Source organism: Poecilia mexicana, unplaced genomic scaffold (genome assembly GCF_051168715.1).
Source record: "Poecilia mexicana isolate PSO_F unplaced genomic scaffold, ASM5116871v1 scaffold_7, whole genome shotgun sequence".
NCBI classification, from domain to species: domain Eukaryota; kingdom Metazoa; phylum Chordata; class Actinopteri; order Cyprinodontiformes; family Poeciliidae; genus Poecilia; species Poecilia mexicana.
The window spans coordinates 216,783-238,072 of NW_028263376.1; the positions used below are offsets into that span (position 1 = coordinate 216,783).

Consider the following 21,290-nt stretch of genomic DNA (forward strand, 5'->3'; position numbering starts at 1 on the left):
TCTCTCCAGCTCTTTTCTGTTCACACAAGCTTTGCTCATCAAGATATCAGTAAAAAACTAAAAATTGTCTTTGTCAAACTTAGTGAATTTTTTTTTTTGACTTTTCTACAGCAGCTCTGTTCTGTTACCTGCATGATGAGGCTCTTTAGTTCGGTTCTCTCCACCTCCCATGATGCTTTGGCCTTTGCGAACTGCTGAGTAAGTTCCTGGGAGCCTTGTCTCTCTTGTCTCAACTCTGCACTCAGGTCCTGCAGAGCAACCTTTAGGTCTGCCAAAGTGCTGCTCACAGCACTAGACTGTAACAGCACACAGACAGATCTAGTAAGGTTTTAGTCATGCACACATGTCACTGTGAGAGCAACATGTAAGAAGCTGTTCAAAACGTAAGTCAATGCATGCCCTATGCATTTTTGTGTGTGTGCTGGTCTGCTTGCCTTTATGGTTGGGCTGAGAGGCTGTTCGTCTGCAGAGGCTCTCTTGTCCGCCTGACTCTCCTCCTCCTCCAGCAGCAGGTACAAATCCTTCAGGCTGTTCATCTAAGGAGCCAATGAAAGAGCAGCGTCATCTACACTCCTCTTTCCAATAGTTCCTCAACCAAAAAAAAAAACAAAAAAAAAAAACAAAACACATAAAAAATATTTCCTATTTCATAGCCTCACATGATGAATTAAATGATTTAGAGCTTTTTTTTAGGGATTGGTGTTTTATATCTTGTCTTAGTTTTATCTTGTGAAAAACACAGCAAACACTTTTGATCTGTCTGAAATTTGTAAAAAAAAAAAAATATGTGAAGAAACTTTTTTTTTTAAGTAAAAGTTACATACTGCAGCTTTAATGTTTCTACTCTCCATCCACTCATACCTCCAAAACATCTTTCCCCTCTGCATCCTTCTTGCAGCCCAGCCTCCACTGCTTGAGGAAGCAGCGCAGTTTCAGACTCAGCAGCAACAGAGCCTGTTTCAGGTGCTGGGACTCTTGAACGAGCAGAGTCCTCTCCTGACCCCACAGCTTCTGCTGAAGTCGAGCCTGCAGGCCCAGGCTCTGAAGCTGGAAGTCCCGTCGGAGCAGGGCCTTCTGGTGCTCCTCCTGGAGCTGAGAGGGGAAGAACGTAGACAGTCAAGTTCAAGGCTGATGCATCACTGTCGCTGTCAAGCAATCCACAAATCTGGTCATTATGGAAGATTAGCCAGAAGAAATCAACAGAAGTCCCGTTTTCAGTTTGCTACAAGCCAAAGCGGGCGACACAACAAGCTGCATCACATCAAAATTAAACTCTTTGTCCTTTGTGCAAGACCATATAATTGTGACGGCAGAATCATCCTGTGGGGACAATTTACATCAGTGGAAACAGGCAAGCTGCTTAAATTTAGAGCAAAAAGCTATAGAGACATTGATCTTAGCCACAAAATGAAATAAAATGTAAACAGTTCAACACTTTTGCAAAGAACTGTAGTTAGTGACCAAGAAATAAAAAAAAAACAAAGGAGGACACAGAAACCACCCGAGGTTCTGCTCATTCTTGAGAGGAAACCCTGAAAACGTTGAGATTCACTTTGGAAATAATAAAACAGAAAAAGAGTTCAAGCACAAACACACTGATCCAACAGAACTAGATTTTTGGGGAAAACTTACTATTATTATTGTTTGCTCCTCCTTTAAACTGACCTGTGAGAGTCTCAGGCTGATTCCTTTGTGGTTCTGCCTTTCTCGCTCCAGCTCCTCCAGAGTTCCTCTGGCTGACTCCTTTTCTGTGGACAGCTGCGCCTGCAGGTCACTGAGCTGGACAGACTGGAGAGAAAAGGAAATGAGAGTTGACAATTATAACGAAGGGGAATTAATAAGTAAACATGTGGAAAGAGCAAATAACTGATGGAGAAGAAGTGACTAAGGAGGATTTACAAGAAAATGACAAAAATGGACCCTTTGGGTAAAAGAAAAGAGATGTGCCTCTTCACCTTTAAATCAACCCTGAGCTGTACAAGTCTACTGCGAGTCTTCACAAACCTCCTACATCTGTACTCATGCACTCTCCCATGGCTCATTTAGCTGCTGAGTGAGTGCAATCCATCGACCCTCCACTGTACCATGAATGTCCTTTTTTACCCTCCCCTGGGCTTGGCTCTCTACCTCCATCAACCCCAACCAAGAGCAACTTCCCACTCGTAAGAGAAATTACTTCTTCTGTTACAAAATGACTCTGGTGCAAAGAAGTATATTGAAAAATTAGGAATTAATTGATACAATATTAATTTCATTCACATTCTAGGCATTTACGTGAAGAAATAGAGTCCAAATCCAGTAATTCCAATGAATATGACTATAAAAGAATATGAGTTTATAGACATATTTGTCCATTCAATAATAAACTGAAGCTGAAGGTTTCAGGGGGGAAATCTGAGTGGAAGAATACATCTGTGCTGTCACACTAAAACCTGTTGAACAGATGGACAGACCAGATTTACTTTTTGACCCCGAGGCTCAGCACTAAATACCGATTTCTGGGTTTTTGCCATCCTCTGTCATCGCCCTCCACTTATCTGCCTCTCTCGGTTTATTTTGGTGTTCCCTGACCTATTCACCCTCATACTCATGGATAAAGATGCAGATGCATGAAGCCCTGGTTGCCATGGAAGCACAGCATAAAAAGGTCAAGCAAACAGCGGTCTAGTCTTACTCCTGGTGCCACTGCGGGACGGTGCGGTAGCTGTTTATTTTGGTTGTGACGATGTGCCGATAAAGTTTGTCCGACACAGAGCGGCATCTCACCCAAATCTTCCAGCTGGCTCACCCATTTGCTGCCGTACCATTGAAAAGGCTTCGAATAATTAGTTTATATGGTTATCAATTATTTCTATGAAATGCTTATAGAGATCTAAATCATAGTCAAATTTGAACTCGTTAAACCAATGCGAAGATATAGAACTAAATCTGTTTGGTTCTATGACTGCAAACTATGACTTTAAAAGCATTATATTTCAGCACTGTAAAGAAAGCAAACACACCCCCTGCTTCTCTGCTTAGACATCCCACAATCCTGCTGCGCTGCACCATTGTCAGTGTCACTTGCCCAAGCAAATACTACATGGCCCACCTCCAGAATCACATGTACAAACGGCGACAACGTGTAGATAAACATGGGTAACTAATGTCGGCCCGGTTTTGCTTATGGGGCCGATAATCTTCAGCACTCTGATGACTGCTCACACAAACACAGCTGCCAATTTGTAGCTGCCTGAATATGTAGCTACTGTATTTTATGGATCCCGATGTAAAGTGGAGTCGTTGTAAAGCGACATTAAAGCACAGCCTCTTTCTCTTCTAGCTTCATAAATGATCTTGTCTTGTGAAAGTAAAAATATAAAATGTTTGGAAAATTAAGTGCACCTCAGAAATCCTAGATACGTACAAAGTACGTAAAGCATGCAAGTGCTTAGAATGTAAAGGCGTCGTACTTTCTTTTGCTTTGTTTGGCTAAAGTATTATTACGCCGGTCAAAGTTTTATGCTTAGGCTTTTGGTGTGACCTCCGCTGCTGTCTGGTTAAAAAATGGCGCTGGCTTTCAGCCAAGAGATGCACTGATGGCGGACATAGTGGGTCTCCAGTAGGAGTTGTTTGCTGTCATGTTGTTCATGATTGAGCGTACCGTGGAACGATCCGTCTCCTTCTCCTGCTCCGTTTGTCCAGCTGCCCGATTTTGCGTGTTGTTGCTGATGGATTGGCTGCTCTGGTAAGTGCCATCTTTCTCGTCTGGATCTGATTGGTCCCTATAATCAGGCTGCTGCATGCATGGGCAAGTTAATGAAGAAGAAGAAGAAAAAGAAGAAGAAGAAGAAAGAAAACACACAAACAAAAAAATCATAGAGAAAAGATGTAGAAATGAGGAAGGAAACATTTTGGGAGGGGGTAAAAAAATTGAAGGTGACAGAAAACATGACAATAATAAGAAAAAACAATACAACCAAAATGGTGTCCATCAATGAGACATCAAGAAAACTAGGGGAGAAAAAACTTATGGGCCTCACAAGACAAAGAAAAGGATGTAGAGGAAGAAGAGCTTGGTCAAAGAGGAATATGAAAGTGTGGAGAAAAGAAAGAAAAGGACAATGGAGGGTAGAATGAACGGCTGAGGGGCAAGGAGGGAACGTTTTTAATGGAAGAGGACACAGAGTAGTGCAACAGATGGCAATACAGGGTTAAAATGGGAATGAGCGATAACGAAGGGGGACGGAGGGAGAGAAGGAGAAGAAAAGAAGGAATGGGAAGGGAAAGAGAAGGAGTAAGGCAGTTAGGATGAAAGGTCAGAGCGAAGGGCGGAGGGAGCAATAAGGCGCAGAAGAAGAGAGAGAAACGAGTGACGTGAAGCAATAAAAGGGACGAGTTGCAGCAAAAGATGTGAGGGGCGTAAGGAGACGTCAGAGAGAAGCAAGGTGATGAAGGAAGGAATGGAAATGAGCATGCGTGAGCGGTGGCAACAAAGGTGGTGTGAAAGGTGGGAGAGGAGGCGGGAGGGAGCCAACAGCAGAAATCGATCGGATATGGAGCCCATGCAGACAGAAGGAGGGACAAGAGAGGGAAGACAGGGGAGGAGAGATAGAAGGGGTTGGAACTGGCCTCTAATGGAGTATCGTCACTTGAATCTACCGATCATTTAATCACACCTTCTTAAAAACCAATAAGCTGGACCAGATCAGAAGAGAAAAATGATTTTACAATGCATGACTCTTTTGCTATTGAATCAGCTCTATGAAAACTTTTGCGATTTAAATGCCATTATCTAACTTTACTTAGAAATTTCAGTAGATTATTCCATCTTATCAAACCGAATTCCCCCATTGGTGAAGTCTAAGAAAAAAATGACGTCCATCTGTAAAGTCGTGTAAAGACAAAACAATCGAAGTTAATTCAAAATCTCTGCTGAGTTTTATTGTACTTTCTTGGCTCATTTATTGAATTTTACAATAATAAGTTACATTTAAATTTTAAAACAATCCCCACCAAAACACCAATATAGATCTGAAATAACTTCAGCTTGCCTTTACGTTTTTCAAACATCTGTGCAGGTTCCAAATCCAGCCAGAAAATAATAATAAAAAAACCTATTAAATGTTCTGATGTTCCCTCTGATCCGTTCTTGATATTTCAGAATCTCTAACTATTTCTTGTAAATTGCGTTTGCAGACCCACAATCAAATCATCCAGTTGTCATGACACAAAGGAAACAAGAACCACCAACTAAGACTTCACGATGCCAAACTCCAATAAAGGTAGACCTCTCATAAACGATCAATATTTGATAACCTCTCTGACCAGGCAACTGGCTCCATTTGAGGCTCCAAGCAGCATTAAACACAGGTTAGGAGGCATTAAAACAGCATGCAGAGGACATGCAGAGTTTGGTTTTGTTTTGCTTTTACGCCAGCAGCTCATATCTGACTTAATACTCTGCAGAGACCGGAATGCGTCCCACAGTTTTCCGGCCTATGCATGATGAGCATTGGAAATTGTGAATTTGGATCAACAGCAACTCCAATTAAACAGCTGATATGGCCAGGATGTTGCCGCAGATCTGAGCATGCTGTGTAAATGAATTTTTGCTCTGTGCAAAGAAACTCAAAAAGAAAGTAAGGTGGAATGGGACTGAGAGAGAAGTCGGCCAAAACAATGCTTAGGCACTAGAACAACAACAGATCAACAACAAAGAAACTTAAAAAAAACAAAAAAAACATACTAGAGAAATATAATTACCTAAGAATTCAATGGATCAAAGCAAAACAGTGGTAAGGAGTGAAGGAGAGGACTGTGCTTCGTGTATTTTTACCTTGTGCTCGACTTTGTTGTCTTGATCCTGGCTGTCTCCGGAGCAGGGGACGGAAGCGCAGGGAGACGCTGGAGGGGAGGCCCCTTCCACCTGAGCGTCTCTGCCCCCAGATGGAGGTTTACCCAGGCCGTCCACCTGCTCTACAAAGGCCTGCAGCTGGGTGTGCAGGGCCTGAAGCCTGCTGGTCAGAGCACCAACCAGAGGACGGTCCGCCAAATCGGAAAGCTCCGAGATCTGAAGAGCGGAAAGCGCAACCTTCATCACACGGCTTGTCGAAACCGATAGAGGGGATCAGGTAGTGTAATAACGAAAATGTATTTTCTATTGTCACAAGGATTTGATAAATAGATTTAAAGATGAATAAAATTTCACGTGACGCTTTCAAAAACAGACCGAACGGAGGGCGCGTACCTGGCAGTGAGGCTGAGGTTTCTCCAGGTCGCACGGCTCTGCTGCCTCATTGCTGCAGACCTTGTGATACAGCGAAGGAGAGGAGGAGGAGGACAGGCAGTTGGACTCGGGGGAGGTCAGCAGCTGTATGGCAGTGGAAACCAAACGAGCCTGGTCCCTCATGGCCAACAAGGCATCGCGGTCCTTCTGCCCCAGGCACCCAGAGAGCGGAGTCGTTGCCTCAGCGTTGTCCTCGATCTTCTTTTTCTGTTCGTCCATCTCCTTGGCATCGTTCTCACCACCCACTGGCTCTTTGCGATGAGGCGGGCTGACAAACAAGCAAGAGGGGACCTGTTATCGCCTATGTAGTCGTTACTGAAGACGATTTGTGTATCGAAGGAAATGTAAAAAAAAAAAGAAGTGACTAAAACTAAAGAGATAATTTGTAGTTTTGTTTCAGCTGATAATGCTGTTAAATGCAACAACTGAACGAAATTACATAGATGGGATGCACACTACATCTGCAAACCGATCGTAACTGATGTGTTCTTACTGACAAATATCTGGACAAAACATTTTGGCTGCTGATTCTCAGCTGAATCTCTGATGTAAACAAAAACATATAATCCGATAATACTGTGCAGATCATAGTTACAGGTCACTGATTAAAGGTTTGAAAGTGCAACTAGAGGATACAACTTGTTACAACATACATATCAGTAACTTTGGCTTGACACGATTTTAGATAAAATCCAGTGTCAAGGGTTGAGAAGCTTATTATCACATGCCATCACAGTGATACCAGACCACATCACAGCAGCTCTACAGTCCTTCCATCCCTTAGCCAGAATTCAAACGTGGAGAAGCAGCATTCAGCTTCAACGCTCCTCTAACATGGAAGACACTTTGAGAAAACCGCTAAATCTTCACGTCTTGTTTGGGCACGGCGGATGCGAATTGGCGTTTTCAATACTCTGGTACAACCCATCAAATGGCGGCATTTATGTTTGAGTTGTAGATTGTGCCTTTTTGAATAAATGAAATCATCAATGAAATGAACCAGCTGAACCACTGAGTTCCTGCAGGTCAAGGCTAAAAACTTGTCTTTGATGAGCAGCATGTGGAACATTGGTCAACAATTTGATTTTGACGATGACATTTGATCAAATCTAATGTTTGTTGCTTGTTTTGTAATTCATTGATATTGTTTGTATGGTGCATAGCACTTTGACCTGCCTTGCCGCTGAAATGCGCCATACAAACTGACTTGACACAATAACAGCATGCTGAAAGAAGCATCGGAAAACGATATCCAGACATACCTGAGAGGGAGGCACTCAGCCGAGTCTCCGGCTTCTGCATCTGTCTCCAAAGCCAGCCTCAACGAGGAGGAGGAGGACGAGGAGGAAGGAGCGTGGTACGAGGCGAGATCGCAGCGCTGCAGGTTGGACAGCAGCACGCGGTTCTCGTACTGCAGCTTCTTCAGTTTCCCGCTCAGCTCTCCCACCTGAAGCCTCGTCAGCCTCAGTTCCTCCTCGGGGGTCGGCGTGTCGGTGCTGATGAGCACGGCCCCGTCCTGGACCGAGTGGCTGTCGTTCAGCAGCCCGTCCGTCAGGGACATCAGCGACTCGGCGGACAGCGCGGACGTCGCGGGCGGGAGTTCGGATTTGTAGCGGTTGATCTCATTCATCAGCAGCTTGTTTTGCTCCTCCATCTCGATCAGAGACCTCCTCAGCAGCTCGGCCTCCTCCTCCACAAACTGCAGGTGTCTCTGGAGCTCCATGACGTTTTCGGACGAGGCCCCTCCGCCAAGCACCACGGCCCCTCCGAGCCCGGCCCCTGGACCAACGCTGGAAAGTTCTTGGTGGCCGTCTAGGAGTAAAGACAGTCGTTTCAGAAAAAAACTTGGAAAAAAAAAAAAAAAAAACTGTCGACAAAATTCTGAAAGAGAAAGTATTTAAGATTTAAATAGATATAATAAAGATTTTCACATGAGGAAACAGCTGACAGATTTTAATTAACAGTTCTAAAATGTGTCCTGGCACCTCGGCTGAACAGCATAGGATGGCAAAACGGGCAAAACAGGGGGAAAAATTGCTACTGATGTTAACAATGTGTAAATAATTGCACAGTCAGTGATGAGAATGTGAGGTTTAAGTTTCATCTATTGGTGATGTGTGTACCGTATGCAAGATGTGCAATATTACTATGTCAATTGACATGACTAAATGTTTCCTTATTTATTGTTTACTTTTTAATCGAAGGAAATAAAATAAAATGAACAACTAATAGGAGTAGCCACCTTGTGAGCCCTTCATTTCGTCCATTTCGGCTCGGAGTCCCCTGTTCTCCACCTCCAGCTCCACGATGCGTCGACTCAGCAGGTTGGCCTCCTCCTCCACTAGCTTCAGGTGAACTCTGACCTCAGCTTCGCGAGTGTGTGGAGAGTCGGCAACCTGAGACAAGTCAAACAGGGCAAACAGTGACCTCAAGCGTCTCGACGGATGTTTGCCTGAAAATGTTTAGCTGAGAGTCTGTTTGCGTCGCTCGCACTGTTCAGTGCTTTCTTTTTTAACTCATCTGGTATTTATCCCTGCTTTGTCGTGATAAATGTTGTTAGTAAACCGTGTTGTCTGTTCAGATGCTTTTGAAGATTTTAAGGAAAATAAAAAGTTAATACATGCACATACAAGCAATTAAAATTCTATTGAGTTGTTAAGAAAAAAAAAATCAGTTTAATAAAATACAAAAAGTTTGAGTTTAGCTTTAAAGTGCTTTGGTGGTTTTTAAAGCAATGCAACTTTCCCTCTGCAGGGTTTTTCTCAGGCACACCCACCGGCATATAATGACCACATTGGCCTCTTGAGTGTTTTGTGGGAAGAAAAGAAATGCAATAGTTTACCACTATAATACACTAATGCTGTAATGAGACTGTTTACCAAACCACAACTTGTACAAAACAGCCAGCAAAGACGTAACATTGTTTATGGAGTTCCCACACATTTAAAATGCTAAACTTTTCCAGATACAATTTTTCTTTGTTGTCAGGAAGGAAGGAAGGAAGGAAGGAAGGAAGGGAGGGAGGGAGGGAGGGAGGGAGGAAGGAAGGAAGGAAGGAAGGAAGGAAGGAAGGAAGGAAGGAAGGAAGGAAGGAAGGAAGGAAGGAAGGAAGGAAGGAAGGAAGGAAGGAAGGAAGGAAGGAAGGAAGGAAGGAAGGAAGGAAGGAAGGAAGGAAGGAAGGAAGGACGGACGGACGGACGGACGGATCCAACAACAGAAAATTATCATGGGAGGCAAAACAAAAGGAAAGAAGAAAGCAGGGAAAGATGGATGGGCAAAAGGGAAGGAAGAAAGGACAGAAGACAGGAAGGTCACAGCAAAGAGAGAAAAACAGGGAAGGAATCAGAAAAGTCTAGGAGGGAAGGAAGAAAAGAGGAAATAAAAGCAATAAATAATGAAGGAAGGACAGATGAAAGGACATTCAGAGTCTGGAAAAACAAATATTTTTCAACATTCTTATTTTCTGTCTCCATACTCAGACCTGGAAAACGCGGATGTTAAATTCCATACTTCTCCAAACTGAGTTTACAACTATTTACTACTCATTAGGGTAAAAGATAATCCTCCATGCTTCCTTTTCATATCGTGCAGCTAGCAGCCTTTGAGTCCTCGTGGTCCGTCCTCCTCTCACCTCCTCCACGGTGAGCGAGCTGTTGACGTCTCCGTACAGAGACCTGTACTTGGCCAGCTCCTCCTTCATGGCCTCGCTGTCCTTCACCAACTTGGTCAGCTTCTTGCACATCAGGGCCGACTCCTCTTTGGCAAAGTGGAGCTGACACTTCAGGTCTGAATTGTCTTCCTGGAGTGACATGACAAGAGGGAAGAAAAGCACTGGGGTGACAACGACAAAGACGCTACGCTCCCTGATGGCAACTCCCAGTAATTTCTGTTTCTGATTCATGGTCGTGTAAAAATGTAAGACCACCACATCGTTTACCAAAACGTATCGCTTGAATCACTTGTGCTTGTGGTGCCGTGGAAAATACATCCATAAAAATAAATAATAATAATAAAAAAATAAATAATAATAATAATAATTACACACCTACGTGTATAATTTAATGCCCATGGAACATCACAGCCAGTTACTCATCAAACCTGAGTGTTTACCATTTTACAGAGAAAGGAGTTGCATATATAGAGAAAGGCCCTTCATGCAGTTTGTTAGACGGGGAGGAACAGACAACCTGACAGCACAGATATACACAAAGCATGGCACAACAACAAGCTGACCAGTCAGATCACTTCAACCACAAGATTGCTCCTCTTTGAGCCTGTAGCATTTAAAACTAGCAAAACGAAGTCCTGAGCTTTATGAACTTCAGCGCTTTAGATATCTTCACGTCGTCTTGGACGAGAGCAAAAGCCTCTCCGACAAACTCTTTAAACTTTAAAGGAAGACATTTCCGAAGCTCTGTCTGACCGACATGTGGACCGAAGCCACTAAATGGTGAGGTCGGAGTCCTGCTGCGTTTGTATTTTGCTTGAATTACAAGAATAAAAAGCTCTTAGGGGGAAAACATCAGCAAACACACTCATTAGTGGTTTGTCTCAGACGTCATCTATCATCTGCAGAGACTATTCGATACCTCGACGGCGAGAGGAACATAAATGTGCTGGCAAATTGTCGAGGAAACGTTTAGTTCGGCCTTCTTGTTTTAAAAAAAACTCTTAAATTTGAACCTAAATGCATCTTTCTCTCATCCCAAACCCGGCTGCTCTTGCTGCAGCTGACCTCAGGTGACCGAGTGCACACATTCCCCAGCAGCAGCTCTGTGGCTGTTTGTTTTACAGCCCGTGGAGCGCTTCCAACCACATTAAACGAAGCGAGGGCAGCTGAATCTACAGCCATTTATGGTATGTGGTTTGAGAGGGGAAGCCAAGGCACGTCTTGGCGGCGCAGCAGAGACTTTGGTGAAAAGAAATACCTGCAAACACTCAACGCGCTTCATTCTGCTGGGTGTTCACCTCGTACATGTGTGACTTTTCTGACCTGACGACAACAGCTAGTGCGTCCTGGGATGTTTCAAAGAGGGACATTCATTTGCTACAAAAAACTGATATTTATGGGGCTCCAAAAGTACAATTTTAGAGATCGAAATTAGGGGGGAAAAACCAAAGGCAATGCTTGAGAAAGCAGACAAATTAGATTTCTCAAACCTTGCATATAAAAGTGAAGGAATCATCAATAATTAACTATTTATGTTCCCCTCCTTTCTGCTTGTCTCTCTAACGATGCAAACAGAAATCGTGTGTCAATCAGAATAGGCAGATTTCCTGCATTATTAACACCAACCATTATTGGTGTTAATAATTATTAACACTTGACCAGCAAGCCAGAAGCTGAAACATCTGAACACACCATTTAGAAGTCATAAACACTCTTTGGTGTGGAGGTTCTTACTGCAGGGTGAAGCTTAAAGTTGGCCATTTGCCGCATAAGTGAGATGTTTAAATATAAAGCCAGATGACGTCCACAGAAGTAAGAAGCTATTTAAAAATACAGTTTATTGAGGGAATGAGACGGCAATACTTTCAGCAGAGGAATGCTGGGCAGAGGACAGCAAAGCTGCTCTGTTCAATCCGTATGAGCTTTCCATTTCTGGGAAAGCTCCCTCTTGATCTACATTCAGGAGGGAATACAGATAGAAGTAATGCTGGACACGGTAAACAAGATAACGACAAAATATATGATGCTAAACCCTTGTAAAACAGGGTTTATTTTACTATAAAGACACAAAAGATACTAAATTGGAAAGGTGATCACTTTAAAACAACTGCCCCCCTATAGAAGGGTCATAATCCCTTCTTTGCTACTAATATAAACAATTAATAGCTACTAAAAGGGAAGGTATTAACACATTTTCAATGTTGTTTTTCTACCTTTTTTGTAACTGTTTATGAGAAATTGGAATAAGCCCAAATTTGTACAAAAAGTTTACCAAAAAAAAAAAAAAGACTGGAAAGTAACCTCAATGCTCTGATTTGTGATGTTGCATTATATTATTTTTGACAGCTAAAAGCTTTCCCTACCTGATCTCTGATGAAGAAGTGCCACTTCAGTTTTCATTTTAATGAAAGTGCTTCTAACAGGAAGCCAAACTGGGAAACCTAAGCTGTGTTATTCTTCTCCTGGCCTTGGTTAAGACGTCATTGCTATGGCGATGCTGATCAATCCCATGGCGATCCTAATCACTGCAGGGCCGCTGATAAGAGCGCGGACTTACAGCGCTGAGGTGGAGGTAAGGCCTACAGAGATGCTGACACACACACACGCACGCACGCGCGCGCGCGCGCGCACACACACACATACACACACACTGTCTGTTCATCCAAGCATTTGTTCTGCCCAGTGAATCAGACTCTAATCAATCATCATTCCTCCTCTCAAAAGGCAAAAACAAACCTTCATCATGCAAACACACACTGCACATACTCTGCAGTGCAAGTAACCAAGCTTATCTGGCTCAGCACGTTTCCATGGAAACAGGCTACTCTCTGTCTCTCCCTCCCTCCCTGTCAGTCTCGCTCTCTGGAACTCATCAGCAACAACAAAAGGAGGAACGGAGAGACAGGTGAAGAGGGTCGAGCAAGAGGGAATGGCAAACAGCTGTTTAGATTATGATGGAAACATGAAGTTAAAATAAATCTCCTTCGTCATGATCAGAGGAACAGCAGTTAAATCAGCACAGGGGCTTTTTTTGTCTGGTTCTCCGTCTCGCCATCGGTCTCCACCTGCTCTTTCTTCTTCACCACCTCATCCTCCAACAGAAAGCCCGATTCCAACCACTTAACTTTCCATCTCCTGCTGGGGTGTCCTCACCATCGCCCGTCCCCTCAAACCCACTCGGACACCAGTTTGTCAGGGGGCAAACGGGCTATTAGAGGCCCCGAACCCATCAATACGACCGTCCCCTGATAATGGAGCCATCGATTCTGGCAGCACTCGTGTGGGAGCTGTCGGGTCGGACTCTCGGCTCGGCTCTGAGACTCTGGCAACAAATGGAAAACTGCTGGTGGATGTGCTATTAGAGACATTAGTGTACTTGTTTAGGTACCACAGCTGGACTTAAACAGCCTTTAACAAATAAGTTGATTTTTTGTTTTAAATATTAATAATAAAAGTACAAATATATTTCACTTGAAAGCAAAATAGCTAACTTCTCTACACATTGAGCCATTGGTGATATTCATTTAAAACTTTGAATGCATGTAAATAAAAACATTTACTCCTCTTATATTTGAATCCACTTTATTTTATGCTGAGACACAAAACACAACAGGCCTGTGACGGGAACCCGACTGAGGCATCCTTCCTGCAAACTAGACTTTGTAGTTTTCTAAACCTGCACTGATTTTCTATGAGCAGCGCGCCAAGAATAAACTGACTGACCGGTGCGTGGAGCATACAGAAAACTAGACTTTACCATGACAATTAAACAGCTCAACAAGATTTGACACAAGATGCTGACTCAGCGTGCCAAATGCTTTTCCTGAAATGTGTCGCAGTTCTCTCAAATTCACAGAGTGTCTGCAAGATGCTGAAATGGCAGAAACGGTTTATTTTTCTCAGTCTGTGAAGGAACCGTTTTAAAGATTAAGACTTTAAAATACATTTTTTTATTTATTTTTTTTTCCTCTTTACTCCTCTTGTAAAGAGGAACATGACTGCAGGTCTGGAAGAGAGACACTTACACCACATTATACACCATTTCCCATAGATTCTCTATAGGATTTGGGTCTGGTCTATAGACTGAGTTATTTTAAAACATAATATGCCTTGATCTAAACAATTTCGACATCCACCTCAGAGTCATTTGCAGCCACTAGCAGTTTTTCTTTTTTCTAGAACTGCTGAGCTTTCATCGATCTCCCCATCACCTCTGACAGCTTCTCTTGCCCTCCTGAAGAAAATCATCGTCGTGACCAGAACGCCTTCCTCCACATGTTGTAGCAGTAGATACTCACACCTGTCGCACCTGTCCCAGCATACTTTGCTCCAACGTGGTGTTTTCCCTCCCACAGAGTTCCTGTTTTTAGTTTACTTAACATATGAATAACACATTATTCATATGTTAAGTGTCTAAAATCACTTAACATATGAATAATGATGTAAAATTAGGGCTGTTGTAAACGAATATTTTAGTAATCGAGTAATCTATCGATTATTCTTACGATTAATCGAGTAATTGGATAAAAAAAAATTATAAAATGAAATATTGGTAAATCTGGCATAATACCGGTGTTACTATCAGATATCAATATCAGTCCAATTTTTCATATTTGAGCATCCCTAACAGTTGCTTTTTTGTAGTTTAGAAAACTAACCTGTAACAATAATAGCTCACTTTCTAAGTTAACCAGAAGAAAAGTTATAGAAAAATCTGAAATTATATTGAATTTAATAACAAAGAGGCAGGCTCACAAATATGCTTATAAAAAATGTCTACAATCCAGCTTTTAGTTTATGTATTCATCTTCAGTGAGTTTAATAGATTAATTAAACTCACCTTGCCACCTAACCTGTCACGCTTTGGGTTTGAAAATACGGGAAATGCCGCCTGGAGTGGGAGGAGAGGGCGAATGAATGAACGAACATGGGGTGGAGCGGAGGAAATAGACCAGCGGACTGACGAACCGTTAGACCGGGGGACGAACACGGGGGGAAGCAATACGGGATATTTACGACACCTTCACTGGTCACACTCAGAAACTCATCTACCAGCCATGTACGATGCGCTCCGCCACCCGTTTCTTCAGACCGGGATATGAAATTTATTGTGCGGTTCGTCGGTAAAGCTACATTTCCACGGTAAGCATCAGCTACTCAGCCGCCCGCCCTGTTCAGGCTATCCGCTCACCTCAGCGCTCTTCCCGCCGTTCGCTTTCAACCAGCAGCCCCGGAGGAGAAATGCTGCCGTACTCCAGGCATTCCCCCAGTCATTTTAAGGTCGGGCATTATCATCAATCAATAAAATCCCCACGGGCCAATCTTGAAAATTGGACTTTATGCCGCTGAGACTTAGCTTTTGTCAACAACTCAGAGGCGGAAGTGAGAGCTTCGCGCAACGCAAATGAAGTCCCGGCCGGAACACGGTGCGCTAACTAATAAAACATAAATTAACGAAGCTTCGAGGCAGGTAAATTTTCCTCGAGGAATTTTAGTAATCGAGGTACTCGAATCATTCGAGGAATCGTTTCAGCCCTATGTAAAATCATAATCAAATGTTTCCTCCTTCCTTGTCGACCTTACGGACAGATTCCAGCATGAATAATCCTCCTTAAAATAACCAATCTGTCCTGTGGTTCAGCTGGGCCTTTTCATAAATAATATGCCGAAGCAACACTGAAAGTGTACTGGGGGCTCTTCATAATTTATCGTGTGGAAGCCCACACACTGTGACCAGAGCCCAGCTCTCATGTTTCTGAGACTGCAGATCTCCAGTTACGCTGCGGATAAGATAGCGAGTTGACTTGCGTTGCTCTCTGATAAGATATTCAACAGCTTCTGAAGTACCCTCCCCCCTTTGGCTGTCTGTCCCTGCAGTGGAGATCGGTCTGCAAGAATTTATTTTCATATCTTTCACGACAACTAGATTCTAAACCAATACAGCAGACATGATGGTGGAAGGAGAGGTGGAGGGTTTTTGTGAAATCATTGGCAGAAAAGACTTAGTACAAGATTAAAAATAACTGAACTTGTGGAAGAAGGAAAAGAACCGGATGGTTCAGGGAAGCAAACAAATGACAGAGTCAGAAAAGAATGTGGAAATAAAAAAAAGACTTAATTTCTCTTCACAGTAGTGAGGACTCTCCTCTCCTCCCTCTCATCTGATCTGATCTGATGTGCGGTTCAACCAGCCATAACACACAGGGCAGGGCAGGACAGGGTTGAGTAAACCAAGGAGATCAGATAAGAAAACAAAACAAAAAAAAAAACTCCCTGCAATATGAAAGTAGGATGGTGAAATATGATGACATGGAATCAATAACAAACACAGCCAAAGCAAAAACTGTGAATATGCAAGTATGAAAACGAACCGTCAACATGAAGCAGCGCTAAATTAAAAAAAATAAATAAAAAATGTTCAAGCAGTCAAAACAAGAGAGAAGTTTAGAGGAAAAAAACAACAACAAACATTTATTCTGAAGATGTTCAAGTTGATCCAATCGAGTTGGGTTTTTGATGGACTGGGGCAAAAGATTTCCCAAAGAGAAAGCGGAGATACGGTTTGTCTCACTGGGAACGACAATGGATGAGAATCAGAGAGATCGAGAGGAAGCGGAGCAGAAATCAGATTTGATTCTATTATACAGACACATGAACCAACCAGGCATGAAATCCAGAGAGTCGCATGCAGGGAGAACAGAACCTCTAAGTTCGAATTAGCCTGACAGTGGATGGCTTCTTCTTGATTTACAATTACGGTGGCTTAAAAAAAGTACAGATACCCTCTGTGCTTTTACTCATTCATGTCATGTTCAGCCATAAACCTCAATCTGTGTTATGGTGCATAACTGTGAAGTGGAAAATGTGTGTGCATGTGTGCAGATAATGGAGAAATTAAAAAAGAATTTGGCTAACAAAGCTTTGCACTAACACACACTCCATCTTTGTCTCCGTCAGGCGAAGGTTTGGTCTGAGAAACAGGACACCGGCATATCAGCATTACCATTACACACAATGGGACAAAAATTCGCCACAGCGGAGCCACACAATGGTTGCATAACCAGCGTGTGTGCTGAATGTGACTGCGTGTGTAAGATTAAACCGGATGGTAGCAGATAGAAATGGATGATTGACAGATCAGAGGAAGGGCGATAATTACACCCCACTGACCATTAGGGAGCAGCAAGGAAAAATCAAACCAGCAGTCTTTTTTTTTTTTTGCCAAGAGTGTTCCACCCCCCCAAATAATCTTTTAGCAAAAAAAAAAAAAGGTGGTGATTTTTTTAAATGGCTTAGGCCATAATTTTAGGAAGGTGACAGCGTTGTAAAACGACTAAATTAGTATATTTGGAAAGGTGCTGGATTATTATGTGGTCGGGGAAAGGATTTACGTGCGACAATAAAAAAAAATACACATCCTGCCATTTGCCACATGAAGTGATTGAAAAAGCACAGACTGCTTAAGCTACACAGTGCACAAACCCTAACATGCTATTTATTCTCAGTGAGAGATGTTAAGTAGCTCCCTGCAGTTGTTTGCAGGCAAAGCGAAGCGGCTCAGCGCGCGTCAGAACGCAAAAGATAAGAGGGAAGCAACGCCAGTGTTTTCCCAAATCCCCAGGCTTCTCTGCTCATTACTAAACACACACATGCAAACACTCCACTTCCACACCGAGCGCATTGACACACAGTCTGTCATACGCCCATCCCGCTAATGCTGAGGTGGGAAAATAATCAGCCAGTTTGCTATCAGCTCCCGGAACATCAGATCACTTTGGATGATGCAGAGTGAACTGAGAACCAGAAATGAAATGTACCAAAATACCCAATGCAGAGGTTTCAAAGTGTTGTATCAGGTTAAATGTTGCATATCAGCAAGCAAGGCATCTGGTTTGAATGTTTACCCCCCTATTTATGAGCTCTGCAAGAAAGAAATTATGGTAATAAAATTAAAATGGGAGAATGCAGCAATCCTGGACTTTACGGGGGAAAAAATGTTCATGAGAAGTACAAGAAAAACTACATCTGATAAAAGCTGCACACAAATGTTTAAATAGCAGCATCTCCAGCATGATGTACCTACTTAAAGATAATTGTTTTTTTGTTTTGTAAGAGAACTTGGAAGAAAACTCAAACTTGGGCAACAAACCAGAAAGCGAGCAGTAATAAACGCAACTCCCTCCGAAGAGCAATGAGTTCATGTTTGTGTTTTATTTTTGGAGTTGAATACTTTGAAGGCAGAAATAAAACAATTCCTTCTGTGTTCTCGTCACAGGAGTGGAGGTGTGAAGAGAGAGAGGAAAAAAAGATGGAAGTAAAAGATGAAAGAGCTAAAACGCGAGGAGAGAAAAACGCGAGGAGAGAAGAGAGGGAGAAGAATGTAATCTGAGTGCTTGCATTATGCAGAGAAGGGGGAGATGCACAGAGCGAAACATATCAATCAAACCGTTTCTGGCTACTATACTGTCTGAGACGTTAACTTCGTTTAGTTTTAACATCAGCATGAAACACCAACTGAGCTTCTAACTCATCAATGTGGTAAAGGGCTATTTCACAGCTTTCTTTGGTAGATGGACTTGTATCAGCTTAAACACTGAAATGAATAATTTTGTAGATCTGAACTGGCTAATCACAGCTTGTAATCTGTGACTTCTGTATTTTCATATTTCTATTTTGTTCCTTAAACAAACTACTTGACAACCATGTAGTTAAACTATCCGCTTATTTTTTGTTGGAGTTAAGTATTTTCATTTATTTCAGGCATATAATCAACAAACCTCACATCTAATTTAATTTGATTGCAAATTTATTACCTGAAAACCTTTTTAGAGAACCGTTCCCATTGAATTAAGCTCTGATCACAGTTTGGCCAACTCGACTCTTATAACATCTGACAGATTGTGACTCCTGATCACACACATAGCAACTCAAGCCAGAAACTAAAACAACGCATGAGTTGGACAAAAACCTAAAAATTGAAATACAGATATACATTTGTTGATCCTTTTTGAGAGTTGTTTACTTTGACCAAATAAGGAAAAAGTCCATAACAAGACAAATGTTTTACCATTTGTCTTGTTCTTTCTTTACACTTCTATATTTGGATAAAATCAAATCTCACATTTTTCTAGAGTATTTAAGACAATGTAGGAACCATGTACATAAATCAGGTGGTTCCCCATCGAACATTCAGTCCTGACAGACTTGGAAAAATTCTAAAATGTATCTTTATGCCTTTCCTGAACTACAGTGACCATACAGTAACAGCTAATGTCGTTCTTCAGATTCCTGTTCTTCTCAGTCCATCATAACGCATGTTTTAAGTTTTCCCACCATGAGGAAACAAGTGATGCAACAAAAGTGATGTAATTCAGCTCTCACTGTCTCGTGTGTGTGTGTGTGTACAAGCGCAGCCAAAGCCAACAGGCTAAATGCTCAATTAGCATAACATTAGCATAGCATTAGCAGAGCAACAAAGAGCCACTGGGCCGACTGGAAACGGATGTGTTACCCTGCATGCAGTTTCCAGAAAGAAAAATATAAACTCTTGCTTCTGTTGCTTTCATTTGTCACAAGTAATCACAGGCTGTCTGAAATATATGTAACCAGAGGAATAAAAAAATTAAAGCAGGGTTAGGGCGTTACAAAGAAAGAGAGAAGAAAATTGAGGAGAAAACAAAGAAAGGGGCAGACAGGAGGTTCCCTTTGTTACCAGGAGCACCGCTGCTCACTCCCAGCCTCTTCCATCAATCGAAAAGCTTCCGTTTATCTGCCAATAAGTGTGTATATGTTTGGGCCGTACGCGTGCGTGTGTGTGTGTGTGTCAACTGTGTGCTTCTTAAGGGCAGTGTGTTAGTGGGTAACCTTGAGAAGAAGAACACATTTCAAACACAACACGACTGCTTTGACTGAGCTGAATTATCCATGTGGTGAGTATACAGCCATCATCTGGGTTTAGCTGCCACTTTTGGTTCTCTACAGCTGTGAGGTAGATTTAAAATTCAATACTTTAAAAGTTTTATGATTCTCTTAATTTTTTCAAATAGTTAAAACATTAAAGTCCTACGAGCTCAGTGAGTTGGAGGATAAAGAAGAGGTCAGACTTTGTTTTATTAATATTTAATGCCATCACCTCCTCTATTCTGAGGAGCAAGCAAAGAATGCAGCATCCATTTCAATCTCCCCCTTATCCTCCCTACAAATACATGCATCAGCAACCACAGACCATGGTACGTTGCCGTGACGACAGCTTCTGCAGGCTGTCGCCAAAGCACACTGTTGGCAGCACATTAATGAGAAGACAGAAACAGGAAGAGGAGGAAGGACAGTAAATGGAGAGGGGGTAAGTGTTGGCGGACGAACGACAAGCGATGAGAGAGGAAAGAAAGGAGGACTGAAGGAGTTGAATCAAAAACAAAGTCATGAGTCGGGATTTGAAAATGTCCAGACATTTGTTTTGTTTCTTCTTATTGTTTTCAGAAAGTGGGAGTAAAATCATCTAAGCGTATCTCCGGAAAGCAATCAGCTGATCCCGATTTACATGATTAAACATCAACAGTAACCTGAAAGCCCGCTCTGTGCATTCAGCGTTGGACTAACAACCATGCGATAACGACAGGGCGTAAATAAGGAAAAGGCTCACGGAGGGAGATGAGGCTCATCACAACAATACAGCCAGTCCTCATAAAGTGTAAAACTGTAACCTCAATATTGACACAGAATGAATTAAAGACCTAATTGAAGGGTGTGAAATGTTTACGGCCACACTTTCTGCTCTTTCATTAAGCTTCTTCCTCTACTTCCTTTTGCAGCGAGACAAGGGAAACAGTGTTCTTCTGGGCGAGCTTAAGAGTAACGATAGTTCGCCCTGCGGTTCAACTTTCACAAACATGATTTACTGTTCAACATCACTGCACATTATTGTGAACGTGCGAGCCTTTTATCCCCTTCAGCCATCACAACAAGCAAAACCGAAAAGATTAGTAATGATTGTCTGCATCTGATTTCCTCAAAACTAAACAAAGAAAAAGATCCGACAATAATGAACAAATTACCCCATTTACAGCTAAATTCACAGACGGCAAATTCTTTAAGTTGTGTTGCAAACATTTTTACCCAAATGTTTTCGTACAGTTTAATGTATCACCATTAGGGTTTCTGAGTCATTTAAATCTCAAAACTAGCGAGTTTTCAAGACATTCGCTGTGCCAGTGTCACCAGCTGAACGGTTTATTTGAAGGGCTTAAAGCAGCAAAACCTTTCTTTCGTCTAACTAAAGCTGATGCCGAAACCAGGCGTGGTAAACCAGATTTTCAGATGCCTAAAACTGACAAAACACTCACTTTTTAAAAA

General features: G+C 42.3%; 1 protein-coding gene across 1 annotated transcript in view; it reads right to left on the minus strand.

Annotated features, from left to right (window-relative positions):
- The window catches only part of LOC106908697 (microtubule cross-linking factor 2-like), a 28,651-nt gene extending 17,413 nt beyond the window's left edge, over window positions 1–11,238 (minus strand). The window contains exons 1-10 of the mRNA XM_088006838.1: window positions 9,900–11,238; window positions 8,511–8,664; window positions 7,531–8,080; window positions 6,230–6,536; window positions 5,819–6,052; window positions 3,644–3,778; window positions 1,666–1,788; window positions 862–1,092; window positions 435–536; window positions 129–296 (exon numbers count right to left, since the gene is read on the minus strand). Coding sequence (XP_087862964.1) covers window positions 129–296; window positions 435–536; window positions 862–1,092; window positions 1,666–1,788; window positions 3,644–3,778; window positions 5,819–6,052; window positions 6,230–6,536; window positions 7,531–8,080; window positions 8,511–8,664; window positions 9,900–10,169 — 2,274 coding nt within the window. The 5' untranslated portion in view covers window positions 10,170–11,238. The remainder of the gene's footprint in view (window positions 1–128; window positions 297–434; window positions 537–861; window positions 1,093–1,665; window positions 1,789–3,643; window positions 3,779–5,818; window positions 6,053–6,229; window positions 6,537–7,530; window positions 8,081–8,510; window positions 8,665–9,899) is intronic.
- Between the last annotated feature and the right edge of the window lie 10,052 nt (window positions 11,239–21,290).